Genomic DNA, 14,613 nt, shown 5'->3' on the forward strand with positions numbered 1-14,613 from the left:
TGACTGTCTGCAAGACAAATAGGTAAACAAATCACCTGCTAACATAATGCTTCGCCACGCCTCTTTTGAAACGTCACGCGTGGGAAAGAACCATAACGTTCGAGATTTTTCGGCAGAGTCATGAAGGGAGAATAGAAACGGAAACTCGGTGGACAATGGAAAACGAAACTTAAGCTGATATAAAGCCAGCAGAGACGAGCCTGTGGAGCGCAGAGCTGCAAACACTCATCACAAGGTAAGACGCGCTCAACTTTACAACTCTGACTGAACGCTCGTCAGGCTTTTAAACATCAATATTCTCGAACAATGTTGGATAATATGTTTCTCAATCTAAAAACATGTTGGCGGAAAAGGGTTAGAAGGATAAAAATGTTCGAAAATGACTTAAGACGTAATTCATACTAATCATGTAATGCTCGGCACACCAAATATATGCATTTTACGCGGGGGGGGGGTTATATTGTTAAAGATGTATGTAATTTGTCGAGCTGTGAAAATAATGCCGCCCTGTTTTTGCTCAGCATTTTGGATAATTAATGATAGTGTAGAATAGACAGGTGCTATGAGCCAAACCCAACCCCAACATTAGGTTTGTTTTGGGGGGGTTCTTGTTGTTTTGTTCTGTTTTGTGGTTTTCGGTCTTTTTTTGCTTACTTTATTGTGTTACTTAATTACTGAATGTTCAAAAACCATAACGTTTATATATGATGTTTGTTTTTATCACTGAAATAAATAAATACATTTTGTGTTTTCCTAGAAACACTACAATGGATATCACCGTAACTATGCTAAACGGGACCTGCCGCACCTTGCGGGTGCAACCACAACACACTGTGGCCACCCTGAAGAAACTCATCAGGCAGAGTTTGGGGTTTGAACCCGAGCAACAAACTCTGCTCGTCGATAACGGCCAGAGGAGAACTCTCAACGAGGATTCAAAACCTCTGAGTTTCTACGGTCTGCATAACGGTTCCACCGTGTCTCTGCTGGTGACCACCGTGACCAAGCCCGCTGTCGTCCAGGTGTTCGTAAAAAACGAAAAGGGGGAGACGAGCACGTATGACGTCACACTCGACATGGGCGTGACCGAGTTTAAGAAGCAGGTGGCGGAGAGACAGAGGGTCGCCGATATGCAGTTCATGCTGGCGCATGAAAGCAAACAGATGCAAGATGGAAAGAGACTGTGTGATTACGATGTAAGAGCACACAGCACCATCCTCATGACCTTCCGCCTGAGAGGAGGCTGAGGACTCATCGATCACCATTCACTTTTAATAATCTATTTTTTTTTAATCATAATAATAATAATAATAAGTGTATTTATGAAGAACATTGCTTCACATTTGTCATTCAACAGTTTTTTCTGATTTAAGTCTGTTAAAATCTGTGTCAACAAATGGTAGTAAGTTTCATTCCTCTTTAATTTGATGCTGGGACCATTGTGTAACATTTTACCTTTAAGAAAGTGAAATCACGTTAAAAAATCAATGCTTCTAAGTTATCTTTGGTAATTGCTCAGACAACAGGTTAGACTTTTTTGGCATGTTTCACAACCATGTAAACAGAAAAAAAATAAAGTCATTCATGTGAAAGCGCACGTCTCTTCCTGTTCATTCAAATAGGAGTTAGAGCCTTTAGTACAAGTAAGCTTAAAACCACAAGTACATAAACAGATTAATTATATTTTAAAGACATCTTACATTATTAGATTCAATGTTCCATTTCACAATAATTATGTTCAGTTATTACAACAACAGTCATACAATGGTACTATGGCTTGAACTCATGATGTGGACTTGTGCAGATTAAGGGCTGGCACAGTGCAGGGACTTGGTGTCTTATCTCAGTTTCCTTATAAGCATTCTGGAGCCACAGTGAAGGTTTGTTTTGTTCTTCGGGAAACTTCATTTCCTCACTGATGCAAGGTAAGCGTACCAAAACAAGGCAACCATGTTGGCAAAGAGCACTCTGAACTGAAAGCAAAAACAGAAGAGAACATACAGGAAAACAAATCTTTGGCCAGTGGTTTCATTATCCGCTTCATCATTTGTGTGATGGCACCTTGTTGGTGACATACATACCTGGACAGGCACAAAGTTGATGTTGATGAACTGGAAGGGAGTCCAAACTTTCCAATTCATTTTCAAGGCAGTCCAGTAACTTTTTCTCATTTTATTTTCAAAGTCTCCCCACCCTTTGACCTGAAAATAGGTTGGAATGAACTGATATTTACAAGTACTTTACCCTCTCATCCTTATGTTTTGGTTTAATGAGATTTCCCTCAAATTGCCAGATATATTCATCAATCCATAACACATGAAGATAATGGACCACAGTAAATATACAGCAGGTTAGAATGTTTGGTAAGTGAAGTCTGAGAAGAGATGACCCACCTCTAGGAGGTTCATGATGAAGAAGAAGATCAGCAGAAAGCCTGGGGCAAAAATAAGCCGGTCCAACAGCAGCCGCTTGATTATACAGTATGGGTCTTTGCTGGGTATCCATGCCTCCATCAGTTGATAAAAGTAATGGCTCACCGGCCCAGTAATAAGAAGGCTAAAACAGGAAACAAGAAGCAATATAATCAAACATATACTGGCTATTTCTTTATTGATCAACTTAAAGGTCTTAGTTAGTTGATTGGTAGGAGGGGTCAGTACACACATAGAACTTCATTATAATTGGATGAGTCATATCTGTATGTACAGTATATCACACATAGGGACAGCGTTGATATAGCATTATGGTTGAGATATGAGGGTTGATTGATAAGTTCTGGGTCTACTGTAGACACAGCTGCTGGTTGAGCCCTAAAATATTAAAAGCCAAACATGTACAGAGGCCAAAGCAGCAACTGGTCAACGCAAATGGACAATAGCAGACCTCTGGATCTGTAACAGACGAACACTTGGATCAAATATTGGCGCTCGCTCCTCCTTTACCCATTATAAGTAGTTCAACATGTCCTGTGTTGTGGTATTTGGGATCATAATCATCAGCTCACCCGTAAATGGCATATCGTGCAGGTCCAGCTGCGTCCATTTCCTTGACCTGATCTCCATTTTTGGCCTTTCGTCTCGCTTCCAAAACCTGAGATAGAATATTTCCTAAAGCTGAGAGGGTGCCACTGAAAAATGCCAAGAACACGCACAGCTTTAACAACACTTAGCATGTGCATTGATAATAACAAGGGAAGTTTATAAAGCTACATTAATAGGGGAGGATCTCCAGACGGATGCTGATTGGCTGAAGCCAGAGTGACAAGAGACTAGAGGTCAGGCAGCTACTGTCAACAAATGGCCACAGTGAATATTCCAATCCCACACAATACTGCAAAGGTTTGTTTAATGGAGTTAGTGTTAAGCAATTGATCCACATCAGAATCTGTGCATAACGTAATCATGAAACTATCAAAGTGTTAATGAGTCTATAAGCAGATACATGGATCATAGAGCTATAATAAAGCCTTGTCACCAAACAAAAGCAAAACATTCAAAGGGGCCGAAACACGCGCTAATCTGTTTGGTGACTACAATCAAATCTGACTTCACTGTAGATGTTAGATGTTGTTGAGCATATCCGAGTGGATGAGCGCATACAGACCTGGTTACGGACTTTGTCAGGATGGGATATTTCTTTAAAAGCAGCAGATAGTGCTGCAGTAAGCGGAAGTGGATGGGCGCCTCGCGCACTGGTAAACTCTGCACGGGCATCGTTACTTCTTCGACGTTAACTACACATTACCACGGCAAAACAAAGAGAGGAAGGAGTACACGGGCAAGTTAAAAAGTAGCTCGGCAGAAACACTTCCTGCTACGTCACTACGTTCCCATAGCCACGCCAGCCACGCCCCGTTTCAGTCACGCCCCCACGCACAGACGCAGGAATCATTTATTATTATACCATTGCGAATAACGTACCTATCGGTAAGAAAAAAATGTTCCTTTCTTTTATGCATACGTATTACCAATGTATATAGGTATTGTATATACAGCATCATTATATTTAGAGAGTATTGAAACGTTTGGAATCTGAAAATTAAAGCAAAAAAGTAGTAATTCATACGATTTGGTGTCGTTTCTAAAAAGATCACAACAAAAATTTCGTCACATCTAAAAGCTGTAAGAAAATGCAAACTCTACATTATATAGACAAAAGGCGTCAGTTCAACTAAAGTTCAACAAAAGTTCTGCAGGTAGTAAACCTGGCCAAAACCAGTGACTGTAAAAGCAGTTTTTACCAAAAGAACACCAAGACACCAGGTCTTAACTAACCAAAACTTATTTTAGTCAAGGCCGAGTGTTGAATGTTCTCTTCAATGACAGAAACTTGCACTGCTGTGGTGCTCCCGTTCTAATGTTGTAATGTTGTGCCAGAGAAAAGAACATAAAATAGAAGACTTTGTAAAAAGGCTTTGTAGATTGAAGATTCAAATGCAAAGCATGCCGTCAGAGCTTCAGTGCATGAGCAGAAAATGTGTACGTTTTAGACTCAAGACAGAGTAAAAACCCTATAACATACTAACTTGGAGCCACTTTTCAGAACAAAACCTACAATTCACTAAAAAGTGCGAAAGCAAACTTTAATGTACTAAAAACAAGTATTAACAAGGTTTAACTGACAATGCAAAGAACAAATGTTACTTTGAGAAAATGTGTGGAGAGCATTCAGTGTATAACACATTATAGTGAAAACTGCCAACAATAACGCTTCATAAAGAAAACTGTGCAGCTTATGGAGTGGTTTTGGTCTGTAGTTAATGTTCATGCATTACATAGCATCTCTCTAGGAAAAACTGAGACGTAGAACAACTTAGAGGGCCTTCCAGTTTATGGGTGTTTTCCCAGATTTCTCCAGCAGCTCATTGGCTTTTGAGAAATGACTGCAACCAAAGAATCCACGATGAGCAGACAAGGGAGACGGGTGCACTGCCTGCAGGACGTGGTGCCGCTTCTACAAAGGCAGAGTGCAAAAAGTGACATAGCTTTTATAACAAACACATTTGGTTGAAAGCATGTGCGTTAAGACAGTAGAGACAAACCCTATTAATAGCAGCTCCTTTCTTCTGCGCGTACGATCCCCACAGCATGAAGACGAGACCTTCCAGGTTGTTGCTGAGCCAGTGTACCACAGCGTCAGTGAAAGTTTCCCAGCCTTTGTCTTTGTGGGAATTAGCCTGATGTGCTCGGACAGTCAACACGGCGTTAAGCAGCAACACTCCTGATGATTACAGTGAGAAATGGAGATGAGAGGCGCTGAATGTCAAATGCCAACAGACCACTTAAGGTGTGTCAGTGAGTAAACATTCCACACCACACATTCTGAAATGTACCTTGCTTGGCCCATCCAGTCAGATCTCCATGTGTTGGATGCTCAAATCCTTCAACATCGGAGGCTAATTCTTTGTACATGTTCACCAAACTGAAAGTAAAAAGAAGGACGTGACAAACACACTATCCATACTATTAATGAGTTTGGGAAAAGGCCAAATGAGGGAAACAACATGAGGAATATGCTGTTGTACAAAACTCAGGCACAGTACAGACGGGGACAAAAGCTTAAAACAACTTGAGATAAAGGGATGAAAAAAGAGGGACACATAAAAAATTTGAAAATATTAAATCATAGTTGCAATAAAAACACAAACGTTCCTTTATAATGATTCATCTAAAAACCTCAAGCTCCACCTAGTGTTGAAAGAGGCAAACAGCACACTTCTCCCTAAAAAGGTTTTAAAGTAAACATGCTTCGGTGTTTATGTTTACCTGGGTGGAGGAGGCACTGGTCTAAGCACACTAAAGCACAGGCCGTGTGCTTGGTTGGGACCATGATATGGATCCTGGCCAAGAATCACCACTTTGATCTGGAGTTAGAGACGGATGGTCACATAAACAGGGTGACAAAACTCAGCAGCTTTCACACACACAGTTACACCGTCATTCATTTGTTGCCATTGTTGTTGATTACTGAAACCCCCTTGATAGCTTTTGAGCGACCAGAATGTAAATTGTATAAAATGTGCATGTTATATTCCCTGTGTGTGTCAGTTGAACTAGAAGGTGTGTATCCGGAAAGAGACCCGACTGGCACAACCACAAAAAGATGGAATGGATGTTTGACTGCAAAGGTTAAAGTGAAACAAACTTACATCGTGAACGTCACACATCTGCGTCCAGGTGAAGACGCGTTCAGGTGGCGGGTAGACCGTGTGGCGTCTCCGCTCCTCGGACACATAGGTCATCAGCTGTGAGAGATAGAGACTTCTTAATTGTGATCTGAACGAGTGTGACAGAGTGAAGTCACAGGGGTCCATTCCGCCCCCTCTCACCTGTTTGAAATAAGGCTTCCGAAACTCTGCGGACAGGCCCTTTATCCAGCTCTCCCCAAAACCAAGAGGTGTCTGAGCGGAGGTGAGCCTCTCCAGCGCTGCCCTCTTGTTTCTGGAGATCCGGCCCAGTTGGTCGGGCGACAGAGGAGTAGAAGCAGGAGAAGATGAAGGCTCTGCCTCTGCGGTCGAGGACTTCAACTTCTTCCCGGAAATCTTAGTGTATTTAGCAAAACATAGAGCGGATGATAAGTGCGTGGCCGACCGTGGAACTAGTTTGAGAAACCTCGGGAAAGGCAGCACAGACATCATTGTTAATTCACGTTCTGTTAATCTGTGTTGGACATCAAATCCAATCTGTTGTGGTCCAAACTTCCACTCTTCCTCGTGGGTCTTTCTATGGAGGCGCGAACTTTCGCAATAAAACACCTCAGCACCTGCCTGTCCTCTGTTCTTCATTTTACCATCATTTAACCAAGTTAGTCTATATGTATTGTAGTTAATGCTTTAATGAACGTTATAAATTTACACCTTACCATCCATAGCGTTAATAATTCTCCGGTTGAGTCCCGTTTCACATTTACTTGCGCTTCGAAGGGATTTTATTCTGGAAAGCAGACTCTACACTGAGCGGAAGCATACCGCGTCAGCGGCTGTGAGCTATAAACCACATTGTTTTGGTGTCTGGAACTTGTTTGCTTTTGACGGCGGTGCTGGCTTCGCCAAGTCGAAGATGGAGTGTGAAGGTTGGTCCACCATGGAGCCTGATCAATGTTTGCGAAAGAAATGTGGTGTTGATGTCGGCGATGTCTGCGAAGTTAAGCAGAAGCACTGCCATCTAGCGCCGTTTCATGGCGTAACAACCAAGCTGCATGCGAACAGGATTTGCAAAACCGTAACAGTGGCTGACATTCAAATATCCACCTTATCATACGTAACGTTCCAAGTTTTATACGTGAATAATGCCTGCATAATGACATTTTGCTGGCAACCTGTCAGTGCTGACTCACCGGATCTTTGTCACCCTCCTCGGCATCATTTAGCTCCTTGGAATTTCTCTTTTTCGAGACGGGAGAGAAAAATGAGTTTATGGTTTTCTGTCCAATCATCCTGCTGAGATTTACCTTGGTGGTAATCTTCCTTTACTGAGTTTTTTCTGCGTAATATCAGATCAAACCGCCGCGTTTCCCCAAACTGCGTGGCGCTAAAAACACAGTAGCGGAAGTAGAGTTATGCTAATGAGCTGGCGGGTACGTGGGACCGAAGGAGTCGTATGTGTCCAAATGTATTGTTTTGAAGACAGGACTTTCTAATAACGTCTAATAAACGTATTTCGTAAATTATGATTCATTTCCGTCGTTTAGTGCAATTCGTTTTAAATGGTATAACGTACATCAAAATACTTTAATCTAAGACATTCCAGCAACCAAAAGTAAACGCAAAAGTATTTTACAACATAATATTGTATACAGAGAATTAAAGTCAATGTTAAGCAGATTCAACTCGGTTTTTATCTTGAGCGATTAGATGTCTAAATCAATGTTATTGGTATTTTCATGTAGCAAACCAGAGTGTTTTATCATTAGCAGAGCATAAAGGCCCTACATGTTGCCAATGCTCCTCTACTCTAACATTATTGTAACAGATTTAATCACTTTATTTATGGTTTAGTTTAGCAGATCTGGATATTTGAGTCTTGAATAAACTGTTGTTGAAATCTGTTACTAATAATCATACAGTATAACAAATTACAACAGTCAAAATACTGTCAGACATGATTCACATTCTCACAACTGTAAAAATTCACATTAGACATTTAACATTACATTTTATTGTACCTCATCCAGGTTGTGAAACGGCTAAAAACTAAACAGACTGTCTGCTGCAGTCTCACAGTGTCACTGTGATGGAGAAGTTTGCTATTGGAAGACAGATTAGGCGCTCCTTTCCTGATGAGGCCCAAAGACAAAGTCCTAAGAAGATCAAGAACAAACTGGAGTTGTACAGTGATGAGGATGTGAAGGATGATGATGAAGATGACAATGATGAGTTTTCGCACCCTGTTCCCTGGAGAAAAATGGAGGCAGAAGGATTGGACTGCGATTATGCTTTGCTCTTCTCCAAGGAGGAAGCGAGCCACCTTTTCAAACAGCTGGAGGAGGAGGTGTCATACTCAACAGGTATAGCAGCCATTTCTCCAAAGGACTAATGATGGGAAATCCCAGGATAGCTAAATTGTCTTCACTTTTTTCATTCCAGGGGAAGAATCTATGGTCCAGATATTTGGAAAAATGTATAATATACCCAGAAAACAGGCAACGTACGGCGACGCAGGACTAACCTACACTTATTCTGGAGTGAAACGCCTAGCCTGCCCATGGACTCCAACACTGGAATACATCCGTGATGCTGTTACAAAAACAACAGGACAGACATTTAACTTTGTTTTGGTTAACAGGTGAGGAACAACTGAATGCCTGTTTATAAAGCTGCCTCATGATTTGAGTTTCCCTGAGTTCTCTTCTCTGCTGCACCAGGTACAAAGATGGACAGGATCACATGGGCGAGCATCGTGACGATGAGAAAGAGCTGGACCCCCCCGGCCCCATCGCCTCCGTCTCTCTGGGGGCGGCCCGAGACTTCATCTTCCGGCACAGGGACGCTCGTGGAAAACAGAGCTGCCGACAGATTGACCCGGTGAAGCTGGAACTTGCTCACGGAAGCCTTCTCCTCATGAACCCGCCGACTAACACCTTCTGGTATCACAGCCTTCCTGTTCGCAAGAAGGTTCTCCTGCCTCGCATCAACCTCACATTTAGACGGCTGCTTCTGGGCAGCAAGAAATGAGAGCCAACCATGGGTGAGATTACAGTGTGTGCTTAACCTGCTTGTCTGTCACGCACGCACGCACGCACGCACGCACGCACGCACGCACGCACGCACGCACGCACGCACGCACGCACGCACGCACGCACGCACACACACACACACACACACACACCGGGATGCTGGGCCTGAGCTCCTTCAACATTTTCCCCAAGGACACTTAGGCAGAGTTGATGCTCAATCAGCGTGTTTGTTGAAGGACAATCAATCCCTTTTCCCCCCATCTCTTCATTCTATTTAAAAAATAAAACTCTTGCACACTATTCCAGGGCTCATTTGTTTTACTTTGATATCTGATCACAATCACAACCATTATAGATTGGCCACAATCTCACAAGAATATACATTAGTGCAAATGTAACTGCAAACATTGACAAAAGGTTTGTACCAGGCCATTTTCTATTTTCACTCAACAGAGGGTAGGAATGAATGGCAGTATCTGTTCCGCAGAAGTCAAACTTATGTTAAGGATAACATGTCCAAATACCTGCTGTCTGTCTGCCTGTCTGTCCATCTGCCTTGAAGATCTGAATAGTGACAAGGTACCAAATAGCGTTGATGCATCCACAGTTTCAGTTGAGGTTAAAGTAGTATGAATGAGTAAATAACACGTGAAATAATGTGTTAAAATCGTATGGCACATTGTCCTCAACTGAGCAAATTATAATCTTTATTAGAAACATACAAAAATACATTTATCCTCTCTTGAGGAATGTCAATTTCAGATATGTTAAGGAAATTTAAACCAGATTATGGAGACAATCAGAGTTGTGAAGGTTCATACCCATGCGACTCTTTGTAATGTGGAATAATTCTTCATGTCCAAGACTCCCAGACAAGCTAATGTACATCTTTGAACAATCAACACCTCTACGACAACAAGCACTGGACAAGTCTGTTGACTGTATATTTGATTGCATTAGTCTGTCAGGTGTTACGATTTTCTTTCCCAACCAGAAATGAAAATGTTAGATGGGAGAAACGTCTGCTGTGAAGTCCTACAGGTCAGATCTTTGGGATTATGAGCTTCCTACCGTCAGCCAGGACAGCAGGAAAACATCCATTCATGGATTGAACATTTGATCACATCACAAGACGACCATTGACATGTTGTCGTGAACATGTCTCTACAATCCCCGTCTCTATAATGGCTTTCCTCTCTGTGGTCTCATTGTCAGAGTCACTGTCCAGCTGTTGGTAACTGCTCTGTAACTGGCACGTACAGCTGTTCTAACCTGAGTGCAAGTTCAAAGCCTCGGCTTAATCCTCTGACCACCGGGTGAGGTTCAGTCTATGGACTCTCTCATAGAAGAGCATGTAAGCGTTGGAGGACAGCGCCTCCTGCAGGGTGGCTTTGCGCACGGAATCATCCGACACCCAAAGCCACTGGGAACTGAAGGGTGCAGACCCGCGAGGTGAGGGGCTGCGTGAAGGGCTGCGTCGGTACGTCACAAAGTGTCCTGAGTGCATGTCACCATGGTGAACCAGCACCGCCATGAGCCGGAAAAGATACTCTGAGGAAGAGCTACAAACCAGACCACAATACAGAATACGTCAATGAAAGCTGGTAACATGGTCAAATATTGCGACATAATCTTTTGTACACTGCCACTAAGAACCATTGTGTTTACTAACTGTGAATGTGGTGTGTAATTTCAAAGCGTCGATAGTTACCCAACAGCTTTGTAACTGTTGTAAAAGACGTTTACCTGTAGTCCCACGTGAGGCTGAGCTGTGGGCTTTCAGCAGGACAATGGACAAAGGCAGAGGAGCAGGTTCCATTGGACAGAGGTTTGTTGTTGTTATGATGCTCTACACCTGAAAAATACATATAAAATAAGATAGGAACTAGTGCATGAGAATATGCAAACAACACATAAGGCAGAGTGGTATTGAGACAGACGGTGGCCCAGCATACCAGTGCCATTGACAGCAGGTTTGTTGAGGACGTCCTCTGTGTTTTCTGCCTTTCGGGGTCTCGGCGTGCACATGAGCCGCTGACCCCTCTGGGTTGAGCCTCCGTGTTTGTAACGATCCATCGACAAATACTCTGTGAACTGCACATGCTCCTGCCTTTTGATGGGGCTTCCTTCATTGGACCATGTCAGTCTTTGCAAATGGATGCAGAGGCACTGAGGGAGCTGAAGCAATAGGTAAGAGACAGTGAGTGTCTACTACATCAGTAAACCATTTTTAGTGAGTTAACTCTACTATCTTGATGAATCTACTCTTCCAAAATCCAATGGGCATTTGTCACTACCTTTCAACATTCCATACAATGAAAATTATCATTCATTACTATGAGTAAATCGATATCACAATTACCTTTCCAAGTTTAAGCTGTTTGACAAAGGCTGTCCTCTGGCTTTCCAGAACCTGCCTGTTCACTTGATGAAGCTGTGGAGAAGGAATCCAAAACTGAAATAAGACTAAAACAGCCAAACACATGCAGGGAAATACTTGGATTCTAAGAATGTGGTACTAGTTTGTCAAAAGGGTTTCGAGGCATGCTTTATAGTAAATTACAAGTTTAACATAGTGATCCCGAACAGTTTAAGACAATAATGATGCCATGTACCTTGGTGCAGTTTTCACACTCCACTTCTTTAATGGTTTCTGAGGATATAAAATGCTGAAGACACTGATCTAGAGAGATAGGCCGACCCTAGAGACAAACAGCCATCAGACCATTAAGATCAATACAACAGAAAAGTTCACAAATAGTTCATATTAGGCAAGTATGCTGCGATCACAGTACTGTGCTGCATCTACTAATGCTTATTTGTTGTCGCTTACCCACTGTGGTAGAGGGATAGACAGGGACAGACTCTCGAATGAGTCATACCGCACTGGACTCTGTAAAAAGGTTGTACAAAGACTTTAATAGCTTGGAGAGAGCAAGAGGACAAATAACACAAAGTAACTCACCAACGTGGACTCACTTGTTGTTCACAGCGCTTGCACGACATGTTGCTCGTTAGACGGCCGTGAAAAGGATGCTGAAACTTCCAAGGACTTGGTATTGGATGAAGAGGAGCTGGAAATGGGGATTTGGGGTATCTGAGTAAAATGTACAGTAATTCACTTTGGCTTGAAACTCCAACCACCACAATTTAAGTTTTCTTACCTCGACTTCTGCAAACCATAGTTTTCTCATCTGGTTCCGAGAGACTCTAGTATTAAAAGCAAACACCAAATTTGTTTTTCAGACTTTTTAAATGCTGGCTCCCCTTCACTTAATGAAGAAATACTGAAGAGATTTTCAATAATCTAAAGAAGAAATCTGGAGTTTGTATAGTTGGTTTTAGTTGAATAGAAACTATGGAATCCGGGTGAGAACCACTTGCCTCGAGCGACTGCATGTCAAACAAGTGTGTGACTTTGGGTTGGTGATCTCGCTCTTCCTCAAGGGAAGATGTAAGGACATGAAAAAGTTCATGGGCATCCTGAGATGAGACAAAGAGAGAAGAAGCACAGTGAGGACTCCAAGGAGACATTGATAAACACCACTTAGAGTTAGTTTGTTACATCTTTACCTGTTCTTCAAATGAACTGATGTGCCAACGGTACAGTCTGAGAACATCTAGTAAACATCCAGCATCAAGGACGTCCTCCTCCCCAGGCTCGTCACCGGACAGAGCTGTAAGAGCGACAGTGTTCACCTCAAACAACAGGTCTCCACTAGACTGTGCCGACTCATATCACGGAAGACATTTATTTACCCTTCAGGAGCTGGAAGAGCGTTGCTGACAGCTGTTTGTCCTGGCATGCCTGGCTTGTGGGCACTTTGGAAAGAGTCTCCAGCCACTTGATGAAGGATGGACAAGATGCCAAGCCCTGGAGCAGAGAGTTCAAGAAGCAGGTGTTGCCTAAATTCAGCAGACCTGGAGCCATACCTGTGAGGAAACATTATTCATTCATTCATCATCACTGCATCTTCACCGGTGCGCAATAATCCATATATTTCTCATCACATAAACATTCTCACCTCTCTTTCTCTTCTTTCGCTCTGTAATTGGACCCCACAAAACAAAAACTGCAGCTGCAGTGGCAGCAGCTATCCCACCAATGACGCCCCAGTTTCTCACCATCTTGGCTCTGAAAGGACAGTTTATTAAAAATATATAGTTGGCACAACCAGGCAGATGTTGTTTACATGACCTAAACTATGAGCAAACATGTCCAGTGCGAGAAATTGGTGAACTATCTTCAAAATCATTTAAAACATAAAATGTCTCTAAAAGGACGACCTCAGCTGTTAATATAGTTAAGATCATTTTAGTGTTCAACAAAAGATCGAAACATCCAAAATAGGTAATATCCAAGATAATATCCTCTAATTTTATATTTAACAACAAACCAATTGCAATCTACATCTGTAAAGAAAATACAGCAATAAATACAAGTAAGCATTGCCGTAGAGCTTATAAAATAGAGCTTGTTACACGACTACGCTACCTCTCTCTTTCGCTGTCTTAATCATTGCGCAACAAACGTTCCGTATGAACTAGTGACCATGTTAACTTGTGACTCAAGCAGGAATTCGTTTTTTTCGTAATTCGTATTTGCTTGTTGCTCCGTTATTTATTAACACCAGTTCTTCCTCTGTGGAACTGGAACCGAGATCCGAGACTGAGTCTGTTGTACCGCAGTGTTTATTTACGCCCTGGTGGTTTTAAATGGACCATAACACTAATGTTGATACTAAACTAACCGCAGCAGCCTGATGTTACCAGGTGACACGTAGCACTAGCTTCACCCGCTAGCCTTGGCTAAGTTATCCACACCACACCGAGCTTCTCTCAGGGCCCTACTTTGGTCCCATGAATATCGATCCACTTGGATTTATTGTACTAACGGTGACTTTTACGATGTTGCATGTGTATGTTGGCAGTTGTTTCAAATGCAAATCATACACTCGGCGTCCATGTCCGAATACGTATGCACCCTTTACGTTAAGGTTTGACTTCAAAGGTAAGAAAAGCGTCGTATCCCGTGTCTGCGTGTATCTAACGTTTGTTTACTGTTTATCAGAAGAAAGTTTACCTGACTAAAGCCCCAATGCCAAGAAACTCCATAAGAAGCTTATTGGAGCTGTGTGATCGGCTCCACAACATCCTGACCTCCTGCGGAACCCCACAGCCAACGTTTCAGTCCGAGCCATAGTGCGGACGGACCGGTGCGTCCACAGTTTGTGCTCCGGCTAATTAATGTTTGTGGCGCACATTTGTAAAATCTATTTATCTATCTATATATCTATCTATCTATCTATCTATCTATCTGTCTATCTATCTATCTATCTATCTATCTATCTATCTATCTATCTATCTATTCATTCAAGTTTCCATGAAAATTAAAAATAATATGTAAAAATGTATGATAATATATAATAATGTCCGTTT

The 14,613-nt window shown here is 42.2% G+C and overlaps 5 protein-coding genes across 6 annotated transcripts; 2 read left to right on the forward strand and 3 right to left on the reverse strand.

Annotated features, from left to right (window-relative positions):
* Positions 1–82: 82 nt before the first annotated feature.
* LOC143001251 (ubiquitin-like protein ISG15) lies at positions 83–1,597 on the forward strand. The gene is made up of 2 exons (XM_076150752.1): positions 83–235; positions 758–1,597. The coding sequence occupies exon 2, from the start codon at positions 768–770 to the stop codon at positions 1,245–1,247; it is 480 nt and encodes a 159-aa protein (XP_076006867.1). The 5' UTR covers positions 83–235; positions 758–767; the 3' UTR covers positions 1,248–1,597.
* On the reverse strand, positions 1,296–3,816 carry LOC143001248 (peroxisomal membrane protein 2-like). The gene is made up of 5 exons (XM_076150750.1): positions 3,604–3,816; positions 3,005–3,127; positions 2,394–2,556; positions 2,082–2,201; positions 1,296–1,973 (listed from the first exon to the last, which is right to left on the reverse strand). Exons 1-5 carry the CDS (start codon positions 3,711–3,713, stop codon positions 1,905–1,907), a joined length of 585 nt encoding a protein of 194 aa, XP_076006865.1. The 5' UTR covers positions 3,714–3,816; the 3' UTR covers positions 1,296–1,904.
* A 490-nt stretch (positions 3,817–4,306) lies between these two features.
* On the reverse strand, positions 4,307–7,464 carry unga (uracil DNA glycosylase a). Its single transcript, XM_076150883.1, has 7 exons — positions 7,336–7,464; positions 6,329–6,541; positions 6,149–6,244; positions 5,766–5,863; positions 5,333–5,421; positions 5,042–5,220; positions 4,307–4,953 (listed from the first exon to the last, which is right to left on the reverse strand). Exons 1-7 carry the CDS (start codon positions 7,432–7,434, stop codon positions 4,813–4,815), a joined length of 915 nt encoding a protein of 304 aa, XP_076006998.1. The 5' UTR covers positions 7,435–7,464; the 3' UTR covers positions 4,307–4,812.
* On the forward strand, positions 6,646–9,464 carry alkbh2 (alkB homolog 2, alpha-ketoglutarate dependent dioxygenase). Of its 2 annotated transcripts, none has more exons than XM_076150881.1 (4): positions 6,646–7,071; positions 8,173–8,505; positions 8,585–8,783; positions 8,863–9,464. In XM_076150881.1, exons 2-4 carry the CDS (start codon positions 8,232–8,234, stop codon positions 9,170–9,172), a joined length of 783 nt encoding a protein of 260 aa, XP_076006996.1. In that variant the 5' UTR covers positions 6,646–7,071; positions 8,173–8,231; the 3' UTR covers positions 9,173–9,464. The 2 variants fall into 2 exon arrangements, with proteins under 2 accessions (XP_076006996.1, XP_076006997.1); XM_076150882.1 differs by lacking the exon at positions 6,646–7,071 and adding an exon at positions 7,433–7,575.
* Positions 9,465–10,166: 702 nt separating this feature from the next.
* Positions 10,167–14,381, reverse strand: usp30 (ubiquitin specific peptidase 30). The gene is made up of 13 exons (XM_076150884.1): positions 14,258–14,381; positions 13,200–13,309; positions 12,934–13,107; positions 12,748–12,851; positions 12,559–12,657; positions 12,339–12,384; positions 12,154–12,248; positions 12,008–12,067; positions 11,790–11,876; positions 11,537–11,608; positions 11,130–11,352; positions 10,921–11,029; positions 10,167–10,736 (listed from the first exon to the last, which is right to left on the reverse strand). Exons 1-13 carry the CDS (start codon positions 14,326–14,328, stop codon positions 10,472–10,474), a joined length of 1,515 nt encoding a protein of 504 aa, XP_076006999.1. The 5' UTR covers positions 14,329–14,381; the 3' UTR covers positions 10,167–10,471.
* Between the last annotated feature and the right edge of the window lie 232 nt (positions 14,382–14,613).

Source organism: Genypterus blacodes, unplaced genomic scaffold, assembly GCF_046128005.1.
Source record: "Genypterus blacodes isolate CSIRO-AG114 ecotype Tasmania unplaced genomic scaffold, CSIRO-AGI_Gbla_v1 ptg000053l_1, whole genome shotgun sequence".
NCBI lineage: Eukaryota > Metazoa > Chordata > Actinopteri > Ophidiiformes > Ophidiidae > Genypterus > Genypterus blacodes.

What these genes read in the sequence shown, in the direction of transcription:
- usp30 (XM_076150884.1), bottom strand. Translation starts at nt 14,328, where the DNA reads ATGTTGTGGAGCCGATCACACAGCTCCAATAAGCTTCTTATGGAGTTT. An exon ending in TCAGTTCATTTGAAGAACAG is followed by an intron (nt 12,658 to 12,747) that starts GTAAAGATGTAA and finishes GTCTCATCTCAG; the next exon opens with GATGCCCATGAACTTTTTCA. An exon ending in TTGACATGCAGTCGCTCGAG is followed by an intron (nt 12,385 to 12,558) that starts GCAAGTGGTTCT and finishes TTTTAATACTAG; the next exon opens with AGTCTCTCGGAACCAGATGA.
- unga (XM_076150883.1), bottom strand. Translation starts at nt 7,434, where the DNA reads ATGATTGGACAGAAAACCATAAACTCATTTTTCTCTCCCGTCTCGAAA. An exon ending in AGGAGGGTGACAAAGATCCG is followed by an intron (nt 6,542 to 7,335) that starts GTGAGTCAGCAC and finishes AAATACACTAAG; the next exon opens with ATTTCCGGGAAGAAGTTGAA. An exon ending in GACTGGATGGGCCAAGCAAG is followed by an intron (nt 5,221 to 5,332) that starts GTACATTTCAGA and finishes TGTAATCATCAG; the next exon opens with GAGTGTTGCTGCTTAACGCC.
- LOC143001251 (XM_076150752.1), top strand. Translation starts at nt 768, where the DNA reads ATGGATATCACCGTAACTATGCTAAACGGGACCTGCCGCACCTTGCGG.
- LOC143001248 (XM_076150750.1), bottom strand. Translation starts at nt 3,713, where the DNA reads ATGCCCGTGCAGAGTTTACCAGTGCGCGAGGCGCCCATCCACTTCCGC. An exon ending in GCACGATATGCCATTTACGG is followed by an intron (nt 2,557 to 3,004) that starts GTGAGCTGATGA and finishes TTCCTGTTTTAG; the next exon opens with CCTTCTTATTACTGGGCCGG. An exon ending in TCATCATGAACCTCCTAGAG is followed by an intron (nt 2,202 to 2,393) that starts GTGGGTCATCTC and finishes ACCTATTTTCAG; the next exon opens with GTCAAAGGGTGGGGAGACTT.
- alkbh2 (XM_076150881.1), top strand. Translation starts at nt 8,232, where the DNA reads ATGGAGAAGTTTGCTATTGGAAGACAGATTAGGCGCTCCTTTCCTGAT. An exon ending in GGAGGTGTCATACTCAACAG is followed by an intron (nt 8,506 to 8,584) that starts GTATAGCAGCCA and finishes TTTTCATTCCAG; the next exon opens with GGGAAGAATCTATGGTCCAG. An exon ending in AACTTTGTTTTGGTTAACAG is followed by an intron (nt 8,784 to 8,862) that starts GTGAGGAACAAC and finishes CTGCTGCACCAG; the next exon opens with GTACAAAGATGGACAGGATC.